General features: G+C 46.6%; 1 protein-coding gene across 1 annotated transcript in view; it reads right to left on the bottom strand.

Annotated features, from left to right (window-relative positions):
- Positions 1-2039: 2039 nt before the first annotated feature.
- Positions 2040-23081, bottom strand: part of LOC116971354 — a 37653-nt gene continuing 16611 nt past the window's right edge. The window contains exons 4-12 of the mRNA XM_033018471.1: positions 22337-22750; positions 17706-17801; positions 12204-12243; positions 11434-11489; positions 10598-10675; positions 9190-9219; positions 7335-7412; positions 6662-6691; positions 2040-2534 (exon numbers count right to left, since the gene is read on the bottom strand). Of these exons, the coding sequence (XP_032874362.1) occupies positions 2500-2534; positions 6662-6691; positions 7335-7412; positions 9190-9219; positions 10598-10675; positions 11434-11489; positions 12204-12243; positions 17706-17801; positions 22337-22750 (857 nt within the window). The 3' untranslated portion in view covers positions 2040-2499. The remainder of the gene's footprint in view (positions 2535-6661; positions 6692-7334; positions 7413-9189; positions 9220-10597; positions 10676-11433; positions 11490-12203; positions 12244-17705; positions 17802-22336; positions 22751-23081) is intronic.

Raw genomic sequence — 23081 nt, 5'->3', positions numbered from 1 at the left:
GTATCAGGTCCCATCCAGGCATATGGATACAATACTAAACATACTTCTAATCAAATTTCTCTATATGCAGATGATGTACTCCTATACGTTACTAACCCCCAATTTAGAATTCCAAATTTATTAACTACCATAGAACAATTGTGTTCCCTTTCTGGCTATAGAATCAATTGGAACAAAAGTGAAATTATGCCAATAAAAGAACAAGACGTCACCCAGCTCCAACTGTTTCCCTTTAGAATCATTACTGAAAAATTCAGATACCTCGGAGTTTACGTTACCAGAAAATATTCCCTTTTGTTTAAAACAATAGACAATAGGTGCAGGAGGAGGCCATTCGGCCCTTCGAGCCAGCATCAACATTACATGTGATCACGACTGATCATCCCCAATCAGTACCCCGTTCCAGCCTTCTCCCCATATCCCCTGACTCCGCTATTTTTAAGAGCCCTGTCTAGCTCGCTCTTGAAATCTTCCAGAGAACCTCTGCGGCAGAGAATCCCACAGACTCACAACTCTCTGTGAGAAAAAGTGTTTCCTCGTCTCCGTTCTAAATGGCTTACTCCTTATTCTTAAACTGTGGCCCCTGGTTCTGGACTCCCCCAACATCGGGAACATGTTTCCTGCCTCTAGCGTGTCCAAGCCCTTAGCAATCTTATATGTTGCAATGAGATACCCTCTCATCCTTCTAAATTTCCCTCCATTAATTCCATAAGCATATTCAATTTTGGAAAACACTGCCTATTTCTCTTCTCGGTAGACTAAATGCCGTAAAGATGATCTTTCTCCCGCAAATTTTATACCTTTTCTGGTCAATACCGAAATGTCTTCCCAAAAGTTTTTTCAAAAAAATTGAATCCATTGTCACTAATTTCATCTGGGACTATCAAAGCCATTGAATACACAAACATTTGTGTAAATCTAAAGAAAATGGAGGACTAGCCTTACCTAACTTCCTCTTTTACTATTGGGCAACCAATATTAAAACTATAATTTTCTGGCTGGATGATTCATACCAACAGGCAAATTGGCTAAAAATGGAAAGGGAAGACTGCTTGTCTTTCTGTATAGGCTCGATTGTCCTGTCTCCAATATCCTAGAATAAGTCAACACACCCGATAATACACAGTACACAGATTCAGATTCAAACTTTATTGTCATTGTACAGTGTACAAGTACAGAGACAACGAAATGCAGTTCGCATCTCACCCAGAAATGCAAACACAGAAAGGGGATGAGGGGATGAGGAGGAATTTCTTTAGTCAGAGGGTGGTGAATCTGTGGAATTCATTGCCACAGACGGCTGCGGAGGCCAAGTCAGTAGATATTTTCAAAACGGAGATTGTCAGGTTCTTGATTAAGAGGGTCGTATTATGGGGAGAAGGCAGGAGAATGGGGCTGAGAGGGAAAAAAATAGATCAGCCAAGATTGAATGGCGGAGTAACCTTGGTGGACCGAATGGCCTAATTCAGCTCTTCTGAACTTATGGGACTGAAAATCTGTCTGAAAAAGACCTGACCCAAAACGTTGCCTATTCTCCAGAGATGCTGCCTGACCCGCTGAGTTACTCCAGCAATTTGTGCCCCCTTTATTCTTAACGTCCCGTGCAGTGGGCTAGAGGCTCAGCACGTTGTTGACACCTGCGGCCACTCTTCACTCGCGAATATAAACTAAACTCAACTCTCCCTCTTTGCTTCCCTTACTACTTGCTGCCTATTCACTCTCTGCATTTCCACTCATTTTTATTTATTTATTTCCTTTTTCACCCTCTTCACGTATACTGTCTCCCCTCTCTACATTCTATCTATATCTCTCCCTCCATCCCTCTCTCCATCTCTCTCTCTTTCTCTCTCTCCCCCTCATTCTCTCTTTTTCTCTTGCTCTCTCTCCCCCTCTCCCCTTCTCTCTCTCTTTATCTCTTTCTCTCTCTCTCTCCCCTCTCCCCCTCTCTTTTTTTTTCTTTCTCTTTCTCTCTCCCCCTCTCCCCCCTCTCTTTCTCTCTCTTTCTCTCTCTCTCCCCTCACTCACTCTCTCTTTCTCTCCCTTCCTCTCTCTCTCACTCTTTCTCTCTCCCCTTCTCTCCCTCACTTTTGAGACTTCAGAGATACAGAGCAGAAACAGTCCCTTTGGCCAACCAAGACCACGCCAACCAGTGATCAGCCCATGCACGGCTCGGTGAAGTTTTATGACTCAGTCGGCATCAGTAACGTGGCGATCTTCTGTGCTGTCTCGGTGAAGTCTGCTGTACGATTTTACTGGGTTATATGCAAGAACGAAGCCTTTCACTGTACCTCGGTACATGTGACAATACAGTATCATCCCACCATTGAATACAGCAGGGCTGGGGCCAGCGTCATTTGCATCCAAACAGAAGGTGTCCAGAAAGCCGTGGGGTATCTCCGTGGCGATGAGGGGCGAGCCGCGTGGTCGCCCTGGACAGGGGTAGGAGCCGGCGCAGGCCACCTCTCACCAGGATCCGTGCCCATCGCCCTTCTCCAGCCTCTACCGACTCGTCACCACCGCAGCGTAGATCACCTCTGAAACACAAGAAGCAAACGTTGGTGTAGATGGGCACAGTGGCATGGGAGTGGAGGAAGGGCAGACCCTTACCACACACCCCCAGAGTTGGAGCACACGGCAACAGGGCCAGGACTCGAGGGCCTGAGCTATAGGGAGGGGCTGGGCAGGCTAGGACTCTATTAGTTTAGAGACACAGAGTGGAAACAGGCTCTTCGGCCCACTGCTCGCACCGACCAGCGATCCCCGCATTTTAATGCTATCCTACACACTCTAGGGAAAATTTTACTTTGAGACCAAGTCAATTAACCTACAAACCTGCGCGTCTTTGGAGTGTGGGAGGAAAGCAAAGATCCCGGGGAAATCCCACGCGGTCACGGGGAGAACGTGCAAACTCCAGACAGAGATGATAAGGAGACCTGTATCCTCCTATCACTTATATAAACATTTACTTCTCTAATTTCCGGTAGTCTTTACTGTCTCCTCCCCTTCTCAGCTCTCTCTCTAGCCCTCTGGCTCCTCCTCTTCCTTGCTTCTTCCCGCCCACCCTACATCAGTCTGAAGAAGGGTTTCGGCCCGAAACATTGCCTATTTCCTTCGCTCCAAAGATGCTGCCTCAGCCGCTGAGTTTCTCCAGCTTTTTTATCTACCCTCCTATCACTTGCCAGGTTTTATCCCACCCCCATCTCTCTTCCAGCTTTCTCCCCTCTAGTACAATCAGTCTGAAGAAGGGTCACGACCCGAAACGACACTCATCCATGGTCTCCAGAGATGCTGCCTGATCCGCTGAGTTACTCCAGCACTCTGTGAAACGTCACCTATCCATGTTCTCCAGAGATGCTGCCTGACCCGCTGAGTTATTCAGCACTCTGTGAAACGTCACCTATCCATGTTCTCCAGAGATGCTGCCTGACCCGCTGAGTTATTCAGCACTCTGTGAAACGTCACCTATCCATGTTCTCCAGAGATGCTGCCTGACCCGCTGAGTTACTGCAAAACTTTGTGAAAGGTCCTTCCATAGCCAGGGTTTTGTCCGATTCTCCTCTACCCCATTGCGGACATTGGACTTTGTCTCTGGAACTGATGCGCAACAATGCTGAGAACTATATTCTGTACTCTGCAGCTTATCACCCCCTCTCTTATCAGACTACTGGGCTCTACCTATTGTACTTGAGTTTGAGTTTGAACGGATTGTATTAACATGTGGTATATCTCATTTTCTGGATAGCAAGCAACACAAAGTTTTTCTCGGTAGCTCAGGACACTTGACAATAATAAACCTAAATGTAAACATTCAAACTCAAAACGTCACCCATCTATGTTCTCCAGGGATAGACACAAAATGCTGAGGTAACTCAATGGGACAGGCAGCATCTCTGGAGGGACGGAATGGGTGACGCTTCGGGACGAAACCCTTCTTCAGGCGAAGATTCTGCCAGACCAGCTGAGTTTTTCAGATTTAGTATTAGCTTTAGAGAAACAGGCCCTTTGGCCCACCAAGCCTGCGCCGACCAGCGATCACCCCGTACTAACACTAGGGACAATTAACCTACAGACATGTACACCTTTGGAGTGTGGGAGGAAATGGGAGCAGTTATCATGGGTGACTTTCATCTACATATAGATTGGGCCAACCAAATTGGTAGCAGCAATGAGGAGGATTTCCTGGAATGTATAAGGGGTGGTTTTTTAAACCAATATGTAGAGGAACCGACTAGAGGGCAGGCCAATCTAGACTGGGTATTGTGTAATGAGGAAGGATTAGTTAGCAATCTTGTTGTGCAAAGGCCCTTGGGCAACAGTGACCATAACATGGTGAAATTCTGCATTAGGATGGAGAGTGACACGGTTAATTCAGAGACTATGGCCCTGAACTTGAATAATAGAGATTTTGATGGTATGAGATGGGAATTGGCTAGGATAGACGGGCAAATTATACTTAAAGGGTTGACGGTGGAGATGCAGTGGCAAAGATTTAAAGACCGCATGGATGAACTCCAGAAACTGTGGACCAGTTAGCCTTATATCAGTGGTGGGGAAGCTGCTGGAGTCGATTATTAAAGATGTTATAGCAGTGCATTTGGAAAGCAGTGACATGTTCGGTCAAAGTCAGCATGGATTTATGAAGGGGAAATCATGCTTGACTAATTTTCTACAATATTTTGAGGATATAACAAGTAGAATGGATAAGGGAGGGCCAGTGGATGTGGTGTATCTGGACTTTCAAAGAGCCTTTGACAAGGTCCCACACGAGAGATTAGTGTGCAAAATTAGAGCACACGGTATTGGGGGTAGGATATTGACATGGATAGAGAACTGGTTGGCAGACAGGAAGCAAAGAGTAGGAATTAACAGGTCCTTTTCAGAATGGCAGGCAGTGACTAGTGGGGTGCCACAAGGCTCAGTGCTGGGACCCCAGTTATTTACAATATATATTAACGATTTAGACGAGGGAATTAAATGTGACATCTCCAAGTTTGCTGATGACACAAAGCTGGGTGGCAGTGTGAGCTGCGAGGAGGATGCTATGAGGCTGCAGGGTGACTTGGATAGGGTGGGCGAGTGGGCAGATGCATGGCAAATGCAATATAATGTGGATAAATGTGAGGTTATCCACTTTGGTGGCAAAAACAGGAAGGCAGATTAATAGGTGCCAGATTAATAGAAGGGGAGGTGCAACGCGACTTGGGTGTCCTTGTACATCAGTCACTGAAAGTAAGCATGCAGGTACAGTAGGCAGTGAAGAAAGCGCATGATGGCATGTGGGCCTTCATTGAGAGAGGATTTGAGTTTAGGAGCAAGGAGGTCCCACTGCAGTTGTACAGGACCCAGGTGAGACCGCACTTGGAGTATTGTGTGCAATTTTGGTCTCCTAATTTGAGGAAGGACATTCTTGCTATTGAGGGAGTGCAGTTTAGGTTCACCAGGTTAATTCCTGGGATTGTGGGACAGACATATGATGAAAGAATGGGTCAACTCGGCTTGTATTCGCTTGAATAAGGGGTTGGCCATTTGGGACTGAGATGAAAAGCTTTTTCACCCAGAGAGTTGTGAATCTGTGGAATTTTCTGCCATAGAAGGCAGTGGAGGCCAATTCACTGGATGTATTCAAGAGAGAGTCAGATATAGCTCTTAGGGCTAATGGAATCAAGGGATAAGGGGAGAAAGCAGGAACGGTATACTGATTTTGAATAATCAGCCATGATCATATTGAATGGCTCGAAGGGCCGAATGGATTAAAGACCCGGGTTTGATCCCGACTACTGGTGCTGTCTGTACGGAGTTTCTACGTTCTCCCCGTGACCTGCATTGGTTTTCTCCGAGATCTTCGGTTTCCTCCCACACTCCAAAGACGTACAGGTTTGTAGGTTAATTGACTTGGTCTAAAGGGCCTGTCCCACTTGGCTGTCATTTACGTGACAGGCCGGTAGTAACTGACGCACGACATCATGCATCCACACAGCCGTCTGGAGCGCGTCACGTCATTTGAAGATAGACACAACATGCTGGAGTAACTCAGAGGGACCCGCAGCATCTCTGGAGAGAAGGAATGGATGATGTTTCGGGTCGAGACTCTTCTTCAGTCTGAAGAAGGGTCTCGACCCATTGCTTCTCTCCCGAGATGCTGCCGGTCCCGCTGAGTTACTCCAGCATGTTGTGTCTCTCTCCAATCGTCTTGGCCCCGCCCTGGGGGTAGAAGTGGGGGCGGATCCGGATCCGCAACGGCCGTGAGCCCCAGGCCGAGCTCGGCGATCGCTTGCCTGCTTCTGCTGCTGTTGGAGGTGAGACGTTGCGCCGCGCTTAGGTGTCCCACGGCCGTCATTTACGAGATAGGCCGGTGGCGCGCGAAGTTTTCGTGCAGAACAAAATCCTGGAGCGCTGCGCGATACCGTGCGCAACTCCACACTTCTCCACACCACTCCATGCACCCGGCCCACGCTACCCACACGCTACCAGGTTGTGTAAATGGCACGTAAATGACGGCCAAGTGGGACAGGCCCTTTAATGTCAAAATTGTCCCCTAGTGTAGGATAGTGTTAATGTGTGGGGATCGCTGGTCGGTGCGGACACGGTGGGCCGAAGGGCCTGTTTCCACACTGTATCTCTAAACTCAACTACAGTAATGTCGGAACAGAATCATTCTCACCTGAGTTTGCAGCTTCAGGTTTCTGCCCACCTGGAAGTGAAGGAGAATGTGCCATTAGTCAACCAGTCGAACTGTGAGGGATGTGGGAATTGGTGTTGGGAGCATGAGAGGAATAGATCGGGTAGAGGCACAGTCTCTTGCCCAGAGTAAGTGATTCAAGGACCATAGGACATAGGTTGAAGGTGATGGGGAAAAGATTTAATAGGAATCTGAAGGGTAACTTTTTCACACACAGGGTGGTGGGTGTAAGGAACGAGCTGCCAGAGGAGGTAGTTGACAGTTAGACAGGTACATGGATGTATAATAGTGTCACTCATTTCAGGAGTCATACTTCTGTAGTTACGCCCACCAGCTTTTCAGTTATCACTGTTTGCTGGATTCCTTTAGTGTAAGTTGAACTTGCAAGTGTGAAGTCATGCTTGCTATGTAGTTAATAAACTCTTTGGATCTTTATCTTGGTGTGAGGCTTCTGTTATTGTATGGTCAAACTCAACATGGTGTCAGATGTGGGATTCAAACCCATTTTTTTAAGGATAGGTGTGGAGGGATATGGACCAAACATGGGCAGGTGGGACTAGTGTAGCTGGGACATGTTGGCCGGTCTGGGCTAGTTGGGCCGAGCGGCCTGTTTCCACGCTGTATCACTCAATGACTCTGTGAGCAAGGTGTGTACCTTCATCATCTGCCTGCGGCTTCCTCGCTTTCCCACTGTTCATGATAATGCTGGCGTACGTGCAGGATTCATCCTGATCTGTAAAGCACATGAGAGTTATTCCTTCAAACTACAGAGAGAGAGAGAGGCACATATACACGAGACAAAGTGCTGGAGTAACTCAGCGGGTCAGGCAGCATCTCCGGAGAACATGGATAGGTGACGCTTCACAGAGTGCTGGAGTAACTCAGCGGGTCAGGCAGCATCTCTGGAGAACATGGATAGGTGACGTTTCACAGAGTGCTGGAGTAACTCAGCGGGTCAGGCAGCATCTCTGGAGAACATGGATAGGTGACGTTTCAGCTCTGGCCCCAACCCGAAACATCTGAAGAAGGCTCCTGTACCACGCACGCAGGCACAGGGAGAACGGACAAACTCTGTGCAGACAGCACCCATAGTCAGGATGGAACCCGGGTCTCCGGCGCTGTGAGGATGCAACTCTACCGTGCGCCACCGTGTGCTGCCCCTAAATAGCTTTGATCTCCAGAGAAGCTGCCTGAACCGCTGAGTATCTCTAAGTATCTCAGCACTAAGTATCTCTTTTTTGTTAACCAGCACTAGGGCCCCTTCTTGTAAGGAACTGATGCACTACAATGCTGAACTATATTCAATGGTGCTCTTATTGTTACATGTGTGAAGTGCTAACACGGTGAAATTCTTTACCTTACATACATTCCAGTAGAGTATTGCCTTGATGAGCAAGTGTACAGAAACAGTCTACTGACCCCGCATGCGAGAGGCGCCATTTCCAGAGCCCACGCTCCAGTTCAGATGAGCAGTGCCTGTTCCAGGCGAGTCCCAGGTTGTTGTGGGCCTCCAGCCGTCTCCTTCCTTGGACACGCCGTCCCTCTCCTCGCCCGCCCGCCCGCCTTTGTTCCCGCAGTCGACCCCAAGGGATCTGCACTCTGTATCTTCCCCTTAGCTCTGCCTTGAGCTTGAACCGATTGTATTTACGTTCTGGACTGCACGCAAAACGTAAGCTTTTCACCGTACCTCGGTACACATGACAATAATAAACCTGAGCCTGAACCTTCAGTGGGATCCTGACCGGAAACGTTACCCATCCGCGTTCTCCAGGATGACGCCTGACCCGCTGAGTTACTCTAGCACTTTGTGGGTTTTTTTGTAAACCGGCATCTGCAGTTCCTTGTGCCAACACTTTACCCGATCTGATTGCTATTCGCGTGAATAAGTAAAATCTTGACACAGTCATTTAAAGACACACATATGAATGGAAAGAGACACGCGTCAGAGGGTGGTGAATCTGTGGAATTAATTGCCACTGATGGCTGTGGGAGGGGGGGGGGGGAGTCAATCGATATGTTTAAGGTGGAGGTTAATAGGTTCTTGATTAGGTTGGTTGGTAAGATTGTAAATTGTCCCTAGTGTGTAAGATAGTGCTAGCGTACAGGGTGATCGCTGGTCGGCGCAAACTCGGTAGGGCAAAGGGCCCGTTTCCACGCTGCATCTCTAAAGTCACAGTGGCGCAGTGGTAGAGTTGCTGCCTTACAGCAAATGCAGTGCCGGAGACCCAGGTTCGATCCCGACTATGGATTCTGTCTGTACGGAGTTTGTACGTTCTCCCCGTGACCTGCGTGGGTGTTCTCCGAGATCTTCGGTTTTCTCCCACACTCCAAAGACGTACAGGCTTGTAGATTAACTGTCTTGGTCTAAATGTCAAAATTGTCCCCGAGTGTAGGGTAGTGTTAATGTGTGGGGATCGCTGGTCGGTGTGGACACGGTGGGCCGAAGGGCCTGTTTCCACGCTGTACCTCTAAACTCAACTACAGTAATGTAGGAACAGAATCATTCTCACCTGAGTTTGCAGCTTCAAGTTTCTGCTCACCTGGAAGTGAAGGAGAATGTGCCATTAGTCAACCAGTCGAACTGTGAGGGATGTGGGAATTGGTGTTGGGAGCATGAGAGGAATAGATCGGGTAGATGCACAGAATCCCTTGCCCAGAGTAGGTGATTCAAGGACCATAGGACATAGGTTGAAGGTGAAAAGATTTAATAGGAATCTGAGGGGTAACTTTTTCACACACAGGGTGGTGGGTGTATGGAACGAGCTGCCAGAGGAGGTAGTTGAGGCTGGGACTATTGCAATGTTTAAGAAACAGTTAGACAGGTACATGGGTGTAGATTGGTGTCACTCATTTCATGAGACATGCTTCTGTAGTTACGCCCACTAGCTTTTCAGTTATCACTGCTTGCTGGATTCCTTTAGTGTAAGTTGAACTTGCAAGTGTGAAGTCATGCTTGTAATGTAGTTAATAAAGTCTTTGGATCTTTATCTTGGTGTGGGACTTCTGTTATTGTATGGTCAACACTCAACATGGTGTCAGAAGTGGGATTCGAACTCATTTTTTTAGGACAGGTTTGGAGGGATATGGACCAAACATGGGCAGGTGGGACTAGTGTAGCTGGGACATGTTGGCCGGTTTAACTTGGGAGGCAGGTAACACCATTTCTATTCCATTCATTGTACGGAGTTTGTACGTTGCAGGCTCGAAGGGTCAAATGGCCTACTCCTGCGCCTATTTTCTATGTTTCTATTTTCTATACACCGCACTCCTCCCCCTTTTAAGTCAATTTCACCTCTTTACTTGCTCTTTATGTTCTGTATGTATATGCATTATGTATATGCTCTTTACAACATATCATAGATTAATACTCTGTTGCAAAATGGTATTCTTACATTCATCTTACAATACATCCTCCTAACTGTAATAATCGTATCTAAACCAGCACATTATTTTTTTCATTCCACCCATCTTCCTTAAACCAGATACATTACCCCTAGCTTGATGTGTTATCATTTTCTGATCTTTTATGTGTAAATTACAAACACTTTCTAATCGCTCTCGCTCTGCCTGTATCTCTGCTTCTTCCCTTTTAAATGTCCTAATCTAATTTGCAAATTTCTTCCTGTTACTGATATTCTGCATTTCATTTTCTGGTTCATGTATTTGCTTTGTTTTCCTCTTTGAAGGTGGGATCTGACCCATGGCTGCAAGTTTTCGTTTTCTAGCAGCTTCCTCTGTTGTTCAATTTCCATTCACTGCGTATTTATCTAATTAGCATATGTGACGTCTTGTGCAAGTACGCATGCGTGCGGGAGACTCAAGGTGGCGTCCTGGAATAAAGAAGCTAGTTAGATTACTCCCGTGTCCGAGCCTTATTAAAGTCTGTTCCAAGCACCTAATATGCACAACAGTTTGTACCTTCATCATCCGTCTGCGGATTCTTCGCTTTCCCACTGCTGTTTTTAATGCTGGCGTACGTGCAGGATTCAGCCTGATCTGTAAAGCACATCAGAATTACTCATTCAAGCTACAGAGAGAGAGAGGCATATATATACACAAGACAACGTGCTGGAGTAACTCAGCGGGTCAGGCATCATCTGTGGAGAACATGGATAGGTGATGTTTCACAGAGTGTTGGAGTAACTCAGCGGGTCAGGCAGCATCTCTGCAGAACATGGATAGGTGACGTTTCAGCTCTGGCCCCAACCTGAAACATCTGAAGAAGGCTCCTGAACTAGGAGTCGATCTTCTGGAAGGGTGTTTTGGACGGCATAAAGGTGTCCGCTTGCACGAGGCTTAAGGGCTTGAATGAGCAGAGACAAAGATCGGATCCGCGGTGGTTAGGCATTCCATGGGGAGTTTTTTATTGTTGGAAAGAATAAAGAATAGTGATCTGGTGCTTGACTCAGTGTTTTACTGAACGAGACTAAAGGGGGTAAGCTTTAGGAGTATAATTACACACACGGAGAAAACCCACGCGGTCACGGGGAGAATGTACAAACTCGGTACAGACAGCATCTGTAGCCAGGATCGAACCCGGGTCTCTGGTGCTGCAAGGCAGCGACTCCAATGTTGCGCCACCGTGCCGCCCCAGTTATTCCAGCACTTTGTGTCTTTTATTTTGCAAACCAGCATCTGCATTTCCTCGTGTGCAGTCCCGTACTGTCTCCACCCTCCATTTTCTACCTGTAGCCCTCCTGTAGGTTTTGGTCAGCTTGCTGCCCTGGGCAGGGTAGAAGGTGCTCACTCAGTACCTGAATCACGCTGCAGCTGTGCCCCTCGGCCAGTGTCATCCGGACTCGCAGCGCTCCTACAGAGAGAGGAACCAACATGAGGAAATCGCATCAAACGCCCAGGAAATCTCATGGCAATCCGCACATCGCAACTTCCTGCGCACACCACAGATCTCGGAGGGTGATTACCACAGTGAGTATATGAAATTTTACCTTAGACTTTATTGTAGACTTTAGACATACAGCGCGGAAACAGGCCCTTCGGCCCACCGAGTCCGTGCCGTACACTAGCACTACCCTACACAGTAGGGATGGTTTACAATTTAACCTACCAATTAACCTAACAAACCCGTACACCTGTATGATGTACAATAATGAGAGGCATAGATAGGGTAGACAGTCAAAGCCTTTTTACCCAGTGTGGAAATGTGCAACGCTAGACTTTAGACTTTAGTTCAGTCACACAGCGTGGAAACAGGCCCTTCGGCCCAGCAAGTCAGCGCCGACCAGCGATGGTCAGTACACGAGCACTATCCTACCCACACTACTAGGGACAATTTACAACGCAGAGAAGCCTATTATCTCACAAAGTTGAACATTTTTGGAGTGTGGGAGGAAACGGAGCACCCGGAGAAAACCCACGCGGTCACGAGGAGAACGTACAAACTCCGTACAGACAGCACCCGTAGTCAGGATCGAACCCGGGTCTCTGGCGCTGTGAGGCAGCAACTCTACCCGCTGTGCCACCGTTCCACCCCGTTTAGCCTTGGATTCATGTCCACCCCTCTTACCCTTTTGAAAATCTGGCTGATCCCATTACGGATGAAAACGCTGCAGGAATAAAGAGATGAGAAAAGATTATGTTTAATGGCTGACATCCACATTGTATAAGTGTAGAATTATAAAGATTCATCAAAGTCACAGCCTAAAGGCAAATTCCAACCCCTCATCCACTCCCCCCCCACCCACTCCCCCCTCACCCACTGCCCTCCCCAACCACTCTCCCCCCTTAACCACTCTCCCCCCCTCACCCACTCCCCCCCCTCACCCACTCCCCCCTCACCCACTGCCCTCCCCAACCACTCTCCCCCCCCTCCCCTCACCCACTTCCCCCCTCCCCCCCTCACCCACTCTCTCCCTCCCAACTCTCCTCATACTCACTCACACCACCCACTCCCCCCCCCCCCCCGTGTTTTTCTCCTTCAGACCAGCTGGACTGACCACATTGCAGCTACGGCTATTGTTCAGCATTTCAAGTTTAGTTTAGTTTATAGATACAGCGAGGAAACAGGCCCTTCGGCCCTCCGAGTCCACGCCGACCAGCGATCCCCGCATATTAACACTATCTTACACCCACTAGGGACAATTTTTACATTTACCAAGCCAATTAACCTACAAACCTGCACGTCTTTGGAGTGTGGGAGAAAACTGAAGATCTCGGAGAAAACCCACAGAGGTCACGGGGAGAACGTAAAAACTCCGTACAGACAGCACCCGTAGTCAGGATCGAACCCCGGTCTCTGGAGCTGCATTCGCTGCAAGGCAGCAACTCTACCGCTGTGCCGCCCTGTTCTTAAGCATTGGCGGTACCAATAATCTGCTGTGTACCAGCAGAGTGAAGCCACAGCCAAGAAGGCACACCATTGCCCCTACTTTCTCAGGAGACTGAGACTCTTACTTCTTTTAAAAATATATATTTTTATTAGAAGTACAGTAAATTACAATAATACACATCAGATATATCTTATTACATTTATTGTACCACTTCGTTTTTCGAGCTTTAAAAAAGATAGAAATAAAAGAAGTAAGGAAAGTGAGCAAGAATCGTGAAGGTGCAGGAAAGTGTTGGGAAAAGAAAGCCCCTTAGGGAAGAAGTTAGAGTAGGAAGTAAAGAAAGGAAATAAGGCCCTAGAAAGAAAAGAAAAAAAAGGAAAAACAATCGCTCTATTGTAACACAAAACTCGCAAAAAAGGATATACCAACCGTGTTTTGTTTTTGTTTTTTTAGAGACTCTTAGAATAGAATAGAATAGAATAGAATCTTTAATTGCCACGCAACCAGGGTTGGTGGTATTTGGGTTCGGTACATGATGGTACACTGCTTTTGTTACATACCACTAATAACACAGATCACCGTAATAAAGTGCATCCATACCACATCACAAATCACAAATCTCACCAACAATACATAGTGCAAAAGAACAAACAAAGACCATAGACAAGACACTGTATACATCAAAAGTCATATTATTGTCTGATTATTGGACGGAATTGAGAGTTCTTATTGCTGAGGGGAAGAAACTGTTTTTAAAGCGGGTGGTTTTAGTAGCAAGTGACCTGAGGCGCCTCCCCGAAGGCAGAGACTGAAAAAGGTAATTTGCTGGATGGGAGTGGTCCGAGATTATCTTTTTTGCCCGTTGTGAGGTACGTTGGAGATAACTGGAATGGATTGAGGGGAGGGGGGAGTTGATGATCCTGGAGGCCTTGGAGACAATGCGTTGTATTCTGTGTAGTGAGTGACTATCGGTGTTACCGTACCAGACTGTAATTGAGGAGGTGATGATGCTTTCAATGATTGATTGATAGAAACGGACCAGGAGGTGTTTATCGACTCTGAACTTTTTGAGCTGTCTGAGGAAATATAGGCGTTGTTGACCTTTCTTGATGACGTGGTCTGCATTGATGTGCCATTTTAGATTATTGGAGATATAGGTGCCTAGAAACTTAAATGAGTTTGTGGAGGTTATGGGGTGAGAGTTGACATGGACCGGGGGTTTGTGGTTTTGATTGCGTCTGAAATCTATGATGATTTCTAAGGTTTTTGAACTATTAAGCTGGAGGTTGTTGTCTGCGCACCATTTGACTGCGCTATCGACTGTTAGATGGTATTGTGATTCTTTGTTGTCTGAGATAAGGCCAATTATTGTTGTGTCGTCTGCATATTTAAAAATTTTAACTGAGCTGCATTGGGATGTGAGGTTGTTGGTGTAAAGTGAGAAGAGCTGGGGTGACAGAACGCACCCTTGGGGGGCTCCTATGTTGAGAGTCAAAGGGCTGGAGAGTTTTTCACCCACCTTGACTCTTTGCTGTCTGTTTGTTAGAAAGTGTAGAATCCAATGGCACATGGCTGGGTGGATGCTCATGTCCAACATTTTATTGTAGAGTTTAATCGGGTGTATAGTATTAAAGGCCGAGCTAAAATCTATAAACAGGATGCGTGCATAGGTGTTCGGTGATTCCAGATGATGAAGGGAATAGTGAAGAGCTAAGTTGATAGCATCCTCAACAGACCGGTTGGCCCTATATGCAAATTGGAAAGGGTTCATGATGGGGGCAGTGTGGGTTTTCAGATGGGTGAGGACTATGTGCTCAAAGGCCTTCATGGCGACTGATGTTAATGCCACAGGTCTATAATCGTTCAGGCAGCTCACCTTGGAGGACTTGGGCACAGGGATGATAATGGATGATTTAAAACACTGCGGGACTACATTGGCTGAGGGAGGTGTTAAAGATGGAGGTGAACACAGGGGCCAGCTAAGCTGCACAGTGGTTGAGAGCAGCGGGGCTGAGGTTGTCAGGCCCTGCCGCTTTTCTTTTTATTAAGATTTTTGAAGGCCGCCCTAACCACCTCCTCAGAGATGGTGAATGGTGCTGAGTTAGGTGGGGGGGGAAGGCATGGATGGCGGGGTGGCATTGTCAAAGCGTGCATAAAAAGTGTTCAGTTTTTCCGGTAAATCCGGATCCTCGTCTGGGATGGGAACAGGACGTTTTTTGTAGTCCGTCATCTTCTGTAGATGTTTCCAGACATCTCTTGAATTGTGGGTTTTGAGTTGTTGTTCCAATTTGTTTGAATAAGCTAATTTTGCTTTCCGAATTGCAGACCTGAGTTCTTACTTCTACACATACACTGTAGAGAGCATACATGTTGGGTTGCATCACAGCCTGGTTGTGGGAACAGCTCTGCCCAATTCCGCAGGAAATTGCAAAAAGTTGAAGATGTAGCCCAGTCCACCACACACACCAGACTCTGACACCTACACTTCACCAAGCAACCTAGGACCTTTTTCATCTCGTTCTTTCCCATCTTCTCCCCGCTCCCGTCCGGCAGAAGGTGCAGAAGCTTGAAAGCGCGCACCACCAGACTCAGGAACAGCTTCTTCCCCTCTGTTATCAGGCTTCTGAACGGTCCTTCCATAAGCTAGGGTGCTGCCCGATTCACCTCTACCACATTGCGGACATTGGACTTTGTCTCTGGAACTGATGCGCTACAATGCTGAGAACTATAGTCTGCACTCTGTCTCTTATCACCCCATCTCGTATCAGACTATTGGATGTTTCTCTCACAAGCTAATGGGCCTGTCCAACTTAGGCGATATTTCAGGCGACTGCCAGCGACTAGTACAATGGAATTCACTGAAGTCAACACTGTGACAACCTACGACAACACCTACGACAACCTACGGAAGTCCAAATTGTCGCTGAAAATTTTTCAACTTGTTGAAAATGTTTTGACAGTTGCCCATAGTTGCCTAAAAAATCGCCTAAGTGGGACATGCCCATAAGGATACTGACCCAATCCCCCAACCTACCTCAACAGCTCCGGGGGCGCTGTTCTGGCAGCAGCCATGTCAGCAGTGCGTCAGTTTTTTCAACTTTTTTTGTTTTTTTTAGTATGTTTTAAAGTGTGTAATTAATGTTTCTTTGTGTGTCTTGTGTGGGGGGTGGTGTGGGGGGGGTGAGGGGGAAACCGCTTCGGTCGCCTCCTCCATGGAGGGGCGACTTTTTCCAGGTCGCCTCCCCCGTGGCCTAACATCAAGGATCGGCGCGGCCTTTCCCGGAGACGTGCCCGGGGCTTCAGCGGCGGGCGCAGCGTGGACTCTCGGCGTGGAGCGGGTGAGCCCTCGCTGGGGCTCGCTGGAGGGGAGCGCTCCGTTTCGCTGGCCCGGGGCAGCCGGCAGCCTGAAGTCGCAGCCTGAAGCCGCGGTCTGCAGAGCTCCAGCTGGTGCGGCGTCTACAGCCCGGGGTCCCTCGTGGGGGACCCGGGGGAAGAAGCCATCACTGCCGGCCCGCGGCCAACTTCTACCGCGGGGCCGGCATGGACTTACCATCACCCCTGGAGGGGAGCTTCGACCGCCGGCCCTGCAGTCTACGGTGTTTCTGGCTGCGGCAGGGACTTTAAATCTTGACCGCCGGCCTGCGGCCTACAACAACTTAAAGCCGCGGTCTCCGGTGAGGAGGAGCCGATCCTGGACTGACTCTGGACCTGTCCACGAGGGGGAAATGGAGGAGGACTGGCCAAATTTTTTGTACCTTCCACCACAGTGATGAATGCTGTGGTGGATGTTTGTGTTACATTTTGTGTGTTCTTTATTATTGTATCGCTGCTGACAACCCAATCCTTGCCGGGTCACTGCTCGTGCGGTCGACCGGTTGGTGCAGAGAGTAGCTTTGAATGTTTGTCTCTTCGTTGATTGTGTCCCTTTCTTTTTTTTTAAAAAGCTACTGTAATGCGCCCTTTTAAATTGCCCCTCGGGGATGAATAAAGTGCTTGATTGATTGATTGATTGATTGATTGATTGATTGATTGATTGATTGATTATGTACCATGCGCTTTTTCTCTGAAAATTTACCACGATAACATATATTCTGCATTTTTCTCTTTGCACCACTTGTACTGGTACTCTGTACTCGTGTATAGTATTATTTGACTGGATAGCTTTAGTTCAGTTTAGTGTAATTTAGTTTATTCTATTGTCACGTGTACCGAGGTTCAGTGAAAATATTTTTGTTGTTGCGTGCTATCCAGTCAGCGGAAAGACTGTACATGATTACAATCGAGCCGTCCACAGTGTACAGGTACAGGATAAAGGGAATAATGTTTAGTGCAAGGTAAAGTCCAGTAAAGTCCGATTAAAGTTAGTTCAAAGAGCTCCAGTGAGGTAGATGGGAGGTCAGGACCGCTGACGACAGCTGGGAAGGAACTGTCCCTGAACCTGGAGGTGTGCGTTTTCACACTTCTGTACCTCTTGCTTGATGTGAGTCAATTGTGTTTCATTGTCATACGTTCCAAAAATGGAACAATTAAACTCTTACTTCACTAGAGGGGAGAAGAGGGGTGAGACCAGTCCCTGATTATGCCGGTGGTCTTGCCGAGCCAGCGTGAAGTGCGGACATCCAATTAAAGACAAAAACGATAGCACATAAGCAAAGCTGATCGCTGCATCCCGGTGCAAGGGACAATAATAATCGATAGCAGACAGAGAATTGCAACAGCTTCTTTGTCGGTCAACTCACCTCCTTTCTTCCAGAGGATAATAATCAGCAGGATGCAGAGCATGAGGAGGAGAATCAGAATGGGCAGGATGTAATTTAATAGTTGGATGGGTGTCCCTGTAAAACAGAGCAGTGAAGACCAGGAGATCAGTAGGCCCATGTGTCCACAGCCGGCCTTAACATACGGTCAATGATGATCCATCAATTGATTCTAACTTGCTTGTGAATGATCTAAATTTAGTTTCGTTTACTTTAGAGATACAGCGCGGAAGCAAGCCCTTCGGCCCGCCGAGTCCACACTGACCAGCGATCCCCGCACAGTAACACTATCCTACGCACACACTAGGGACAATGTTTTACATTTACACCAAGCCAATTAACCTACAAACCTGTACGTCTTTGCAGTGTGGGGAGGAAACCGAAGATCTTGGAGAAAACCCACGCAGGTCGCGGGGAGAGCGTACAAACTCCGTACAGACAGCACCCGTAGTCGGGATCGAACCCGGGTCTCCGGCGCTGTAGACCAGTAGCTCTACCGCTGCGCCACCGTGCTGCCATAAATGACGAGAGTGGAGGGTGGCAAATGTTGTGCCTCTATTTATAGCAATGTTACAAAATTTTGAGATTTTAAAAATCAAGTCTGTAATTTATCCCATCAGATAAAGCATAAAAATAAGTTTAATTTGACACCTAATTCACTTTCATATCTCAAGTATTTAAAAAGTTATGGCCATTTTCATACTGGGAAATGAGCATCTTGTTCCCTATTGATTTTCTATGGACATAACAAAAAAGCTGTGATCGTGAACAGTCAAAAACCCATAACTTTCTTAAAAATTAAGAGAACTGAATGAAATTTTCAGTTATCATAGATTGAAGCATTCTGAAACAAATATAAAATAATCTTACTTGGATGACCTGAAATTAAAGCATATAATTAGTTAGTTACCTAATTGTAGCTAATTTCAGACTTCAATTACTAGATCTAAACATCTATCCATTTCTTAATAAATGATTAACATTTTTAAATAGCCTAAATGTCCAAATAATATTCACAAATAATTCACAATAAAACATGATTTTTAAATCTCATTTACATTAATTTATAGGCCAAATGGAAGGAATTTAGTGTTTAATTGCTGTAAATAAATGCCCATTTAAATCAGCTTTCCAGTGGGTCCCTGTGGAACGCGCTGGTTTAGAACGTTCACATTGCGGTACATTTGTGCCCCAAATGCCGAGAAAAATACTGCGCGATATAATGGGCCCAAATTGAGCTACTCGCAATATTAAACTTAGTATAAAGGGATCTTTAGAAGCCCTTTTTAATGTAAAAATATACAACCTAACTTCTGCTATTTGCTTTATGAGTCCCTGCGGTTGCTGGCGGTCGCGGGTTTAGAGATTGATTTTTAAACTACTATAACTATTATTCAAGGCCTTTAAACCTAATAATAGCTTTTGCGACGGGGTCTTCCAGCGATTTTTCGTTAATAATTAACTAGGCTGAACATTTTCGATTGGAACAGCTTAGAGAAAATCGCGTTTTAAACCCGCCCCCTCTAAACGGCGCCAAAATCGCGCACACCCTCAGCAGCAGATCTTCAACGACGCTTCAGGTACGCTTTGCAACATACCTACTATTTAAGAAGGGTGGCAGGGAAAATCCTGGGAACAACAGTGCTGTGAGTCTAACTATCTGTGGTCAGAAAGTTACGAGACAGTATTCTGAGGGATAAGATGCACTCTCTGGAAAGTCCTTCCATGAGCTAGGGTACTGTTCGAGTCACCTCTACACCATAGCAGACATTGGACTTGACTGAATGACCAGAGATGTAAGGGACTTGGGAGTGCTGGTGCAGGAATCCCAAAACGTTAATCTGCACGTTGAATGGGTAGTAAGGAAGGCAAATGCAATGCTAGTGGAGGACTAGAATACAAAAACAGGGATGGAATGCTCTACAAAGCACTGGTCAGACCGCATTTAGAGTACTGTGAGCAATTTTGGGCCCCATATCTGAGGAAGGATGTGCTGGCTCTGGAAAGGGTCCAGAGGAGGTTTATGAGAATGATCCCAGGAATTATTTATTATTAATGTTTACTGTTAAGGGACTAACTTTACTGTACCGTTCTACTGGGTTTTTTTAATTGCTGTTTTTTTTTCTCCCTTTTTCCTTCTGCCCACAATATTTAATATGTAAAAGAATATGTCAATCTGTTCCATTCTGTTTGTAGTTTGTTTGTTTGTTTGTTTGTTTTTTTGCACGTCCGCGAGCATTGCCACTTTTCATTTCACCGCACTTCTCGTATGTGTATGTGACGAATAAACTTGACTTGACTTGACTTTATGTATCATTCTTAACTGTCACTGTATGTCATGTTGTCACTTGCGGGCGGAGCACCAAGACAAATTCCTTGTATGTGAATACTTGCCCAATAACATTATTCATTCATTTATTCATTCATTTATTCATTCATAAACTTATTCATTGGGTTAAAATATGATGAGCGTTAGGACGACACTGGGCCTGTACTCGCTGGAGTTTAGGATGAGGGGGGAACACCGAATAGTGAAAGACCTGGATAGAATGGATGTGGAGATGATGTTTCTAGTGGGAGAGTCTAGGATCAGAGGCCATAGCCTCAGAATAAACGAATGTACATTTAGGAAGGAGATGAGGCAACATTTCGTTATTCACAGGATAGTGAATTTGTGCAATTCATTGCCACAGAAGGCCATGGGGGCCAAGTCAATGGATATTTTTTAAGGCTGAGATTCATAGATTCTTGACTGGTATGGGTATCAGGGATTATGGGGAGAAGGCAGGAGAATGGGGTTGAGAGGGAAAGACAGATCAGCCATGATTGAATATCAGCCAATCAGACTATTATCTAAATGGTGGCCGACTAGGAAAAGGGGAGATGCAGCGAGACCTGGGTGTCATGGTACACCAGTCATTGAAAGTGGGCATGCAGGTGCAGCAGGCAGTGAAGAAAGCGAATGGTATGTTAGCTTTCATAGCAAAAGGATTTGAGTATAGGAGCAGGGAGGTTCTACTGCAGTTGTACAGGGTCTTGGTGAGACCACACCTGGAGTATTGCGTACAGTTTTGGTCTCCAAATCTGAGGAAGGACATTATTGCCATAGAGGGAGTGCAGAGAAGGTTCACCAGACTGATTCCTGGGATGTCAGGACTGTCTTATGAAGAAAGACTGGATAGACTTGGTTTCTACTCTCTAGAATTTAGGAGATTGAGAGGGGATCTTATAGAAACTTACAAAATTCTTAAGGGGTTGGACAGGCTAGATGCAGGAAGATTGCTCCCGATGTTGGGGAAGTCCAGGACAAGGGGTCACAGCTTAAGGATAAGGGGGAAATCCTTTAAAACCGAGATGAGAAGAACTTTTTTCACACAGAGAGTGGTGAATCTCTGGAACTCCCTGCCACAGAGGGTAGTCGAGGCCAGTTCATTGGCTATATTTAAGAGGGAGTTAGATGTGGCCCTTATGGCTAAGGGGATCAGAGGGTATGGAGAGAAGGCAGGTACGGGATACTGAGTTGGATGATCAGCCATGATCATATTGAATGGCGGTGCAGGCTGGAAGGGCCGAATGGCCTACTCCTGCACCTAATTTCTATGTTTCTATGTTTCTATGATAGGGTGATCATTAAAGGCTTTTGGCATATTGGTCTTCATCAGTCAGAGTATTGAGTATGGAAGTTGGGAGGATGTGTTACTGTTGTATAAGACATAGGAGAGGCCAGATTTCGAATATTGTGTTCAGTTTTGGTCACCATGATATGGGACTGTCTGAACAGTATTGTCTTCCACCACAGTGAAGAATGCTATGGTAGATGTCTGTGTTGAATTATTTTGTGTACTATGTCCTTTTTTTAATTGTAATGCTGCATGGTAAATCACATTTCACTGCGCATGTGACAAATGCATTTGAACTTGAATGATGTTGTCAAGCTGGAAAGGAAGCAGAGAGGATTTACAATAGTGTTGCCAAGGATGTCACTTGAGATGCTGAGAGGGTGACGTTGAACAGGCTAGGACATTATTCCTTGGAGTGCAGGAGGATGAGGGGTGATCTTATAGAGGGGTACAAAAATCATGCGGGGAATAGATCGGGTAAATGCACAGAGTCTTTTGTCCAGAGTTGGGAATCCAGAACCACGTGACATAGGTTTAAGATGAGGCTGGAAAGATTTAATTGGAATCTGAGGGGTAACTTTTTTTACACAAAGATTATTGGGTGTATTGAGCTGCAGGAGGAGGCAGGGATTCTCACAACATTTAAGAGACATTTGGACAGGTGCTTGGGGAGGATAAGTTTAGAAGGATATCATGGGCCAAATGCGGGCAGGTGGGACTAGTGTTGATGGGGCATGTTGGTCGGCATGGGCAAGTTGGGCGGAAGGACCTGTGACTCTGTGCAGCTCTATGAATAACAACTCACTGGTTCGGACTCCGTCAGTCGGTCTGACTCCTGGAGTGACACACACGGCATTCAGCGCAAGGGTCCGGGCACGGGAGGGGAAGCTACACTGAACTGCACATGTGTGTGTGTGTGTGTGTGGGGGGGGGGGGTTCGGACAAACTATTGACCTTCGCTCTACACGGCAGAATGTGGCGGTGGTTTCTTACCGGATGTGATCCGCACCCGGAGCTGGACCTCACGCTGGTACTGATGGGTGTACGGGGGGTGTACGCTGGTCTTGTACCCTTCGTCGACGTACTTTATCACATCTTTGTTTTCCGTTTTGTCGAACTCCACCAGACACAGGTAGCCGTGACTGTCCTTCACACTCAGCTGGTTTATCCTGGTTGAGGCGTTTTCCTTGACTGGGTCCCCGACCAGCTCGAACCGAGTTGCTCCGTTCTCCGCCGCCCAGGATCCACCAGCTTGTGGTCTGAACGTGACGATGTGTCGGTAGGGATCTTTCCTCATCCATGTGACCGCGAGGGCCCTGGGGTAATACAGGGATTGCGGATACACACATGGTAACGTGGCCGAATCCCCCTCAGTCCCATTCACCACTGAGACATTCCCGCCGGGAGCTGAGGGAAGGACAGACACGGGAATGTATCAGTTCCACTCCTACTTCTTCTATGTAGTTTTTTTTGGCGGTTGGCAAACAACTTTTTAGTGCATTACCGCCACCAACTGGTATGGAGTGTGGATCAAATAACATTATAACTTATATACTAATAACCTATATCTTTCCGAACAAATTGGTTACCCTGAGAAAAAAGCAATAGGATTTGATAGCACTTATATGAATTCTTTTGTAAAATATCTATTAAATCAAATTGTACTTTTTCTTTTCTGAATCGTTCACTCATTTGTCTTCTTTCTTCCTCATACCTCTCACAATGTATAATGACATGC

The sequence above is a fragment of the Amblyraja radiata genome, chromosome 3, assembly GCF_010909765.2.
Source record: "Amblyraja radiata isolate CabotCenter1 chromosome 3, sAmbRad1.1.pri, whole genome shotgun sequence".
NCBI classification, from domain to species: domain Eukaryota; kingdom Metazoa; phylum Chordata; class Chondrichthyes; order Rajiformes; family Rajidae; genus Amblyraja; species Amblyraja radiata.
This window is presented reverse-complemented; position numbering and strand designations above follow the sequence as displayed.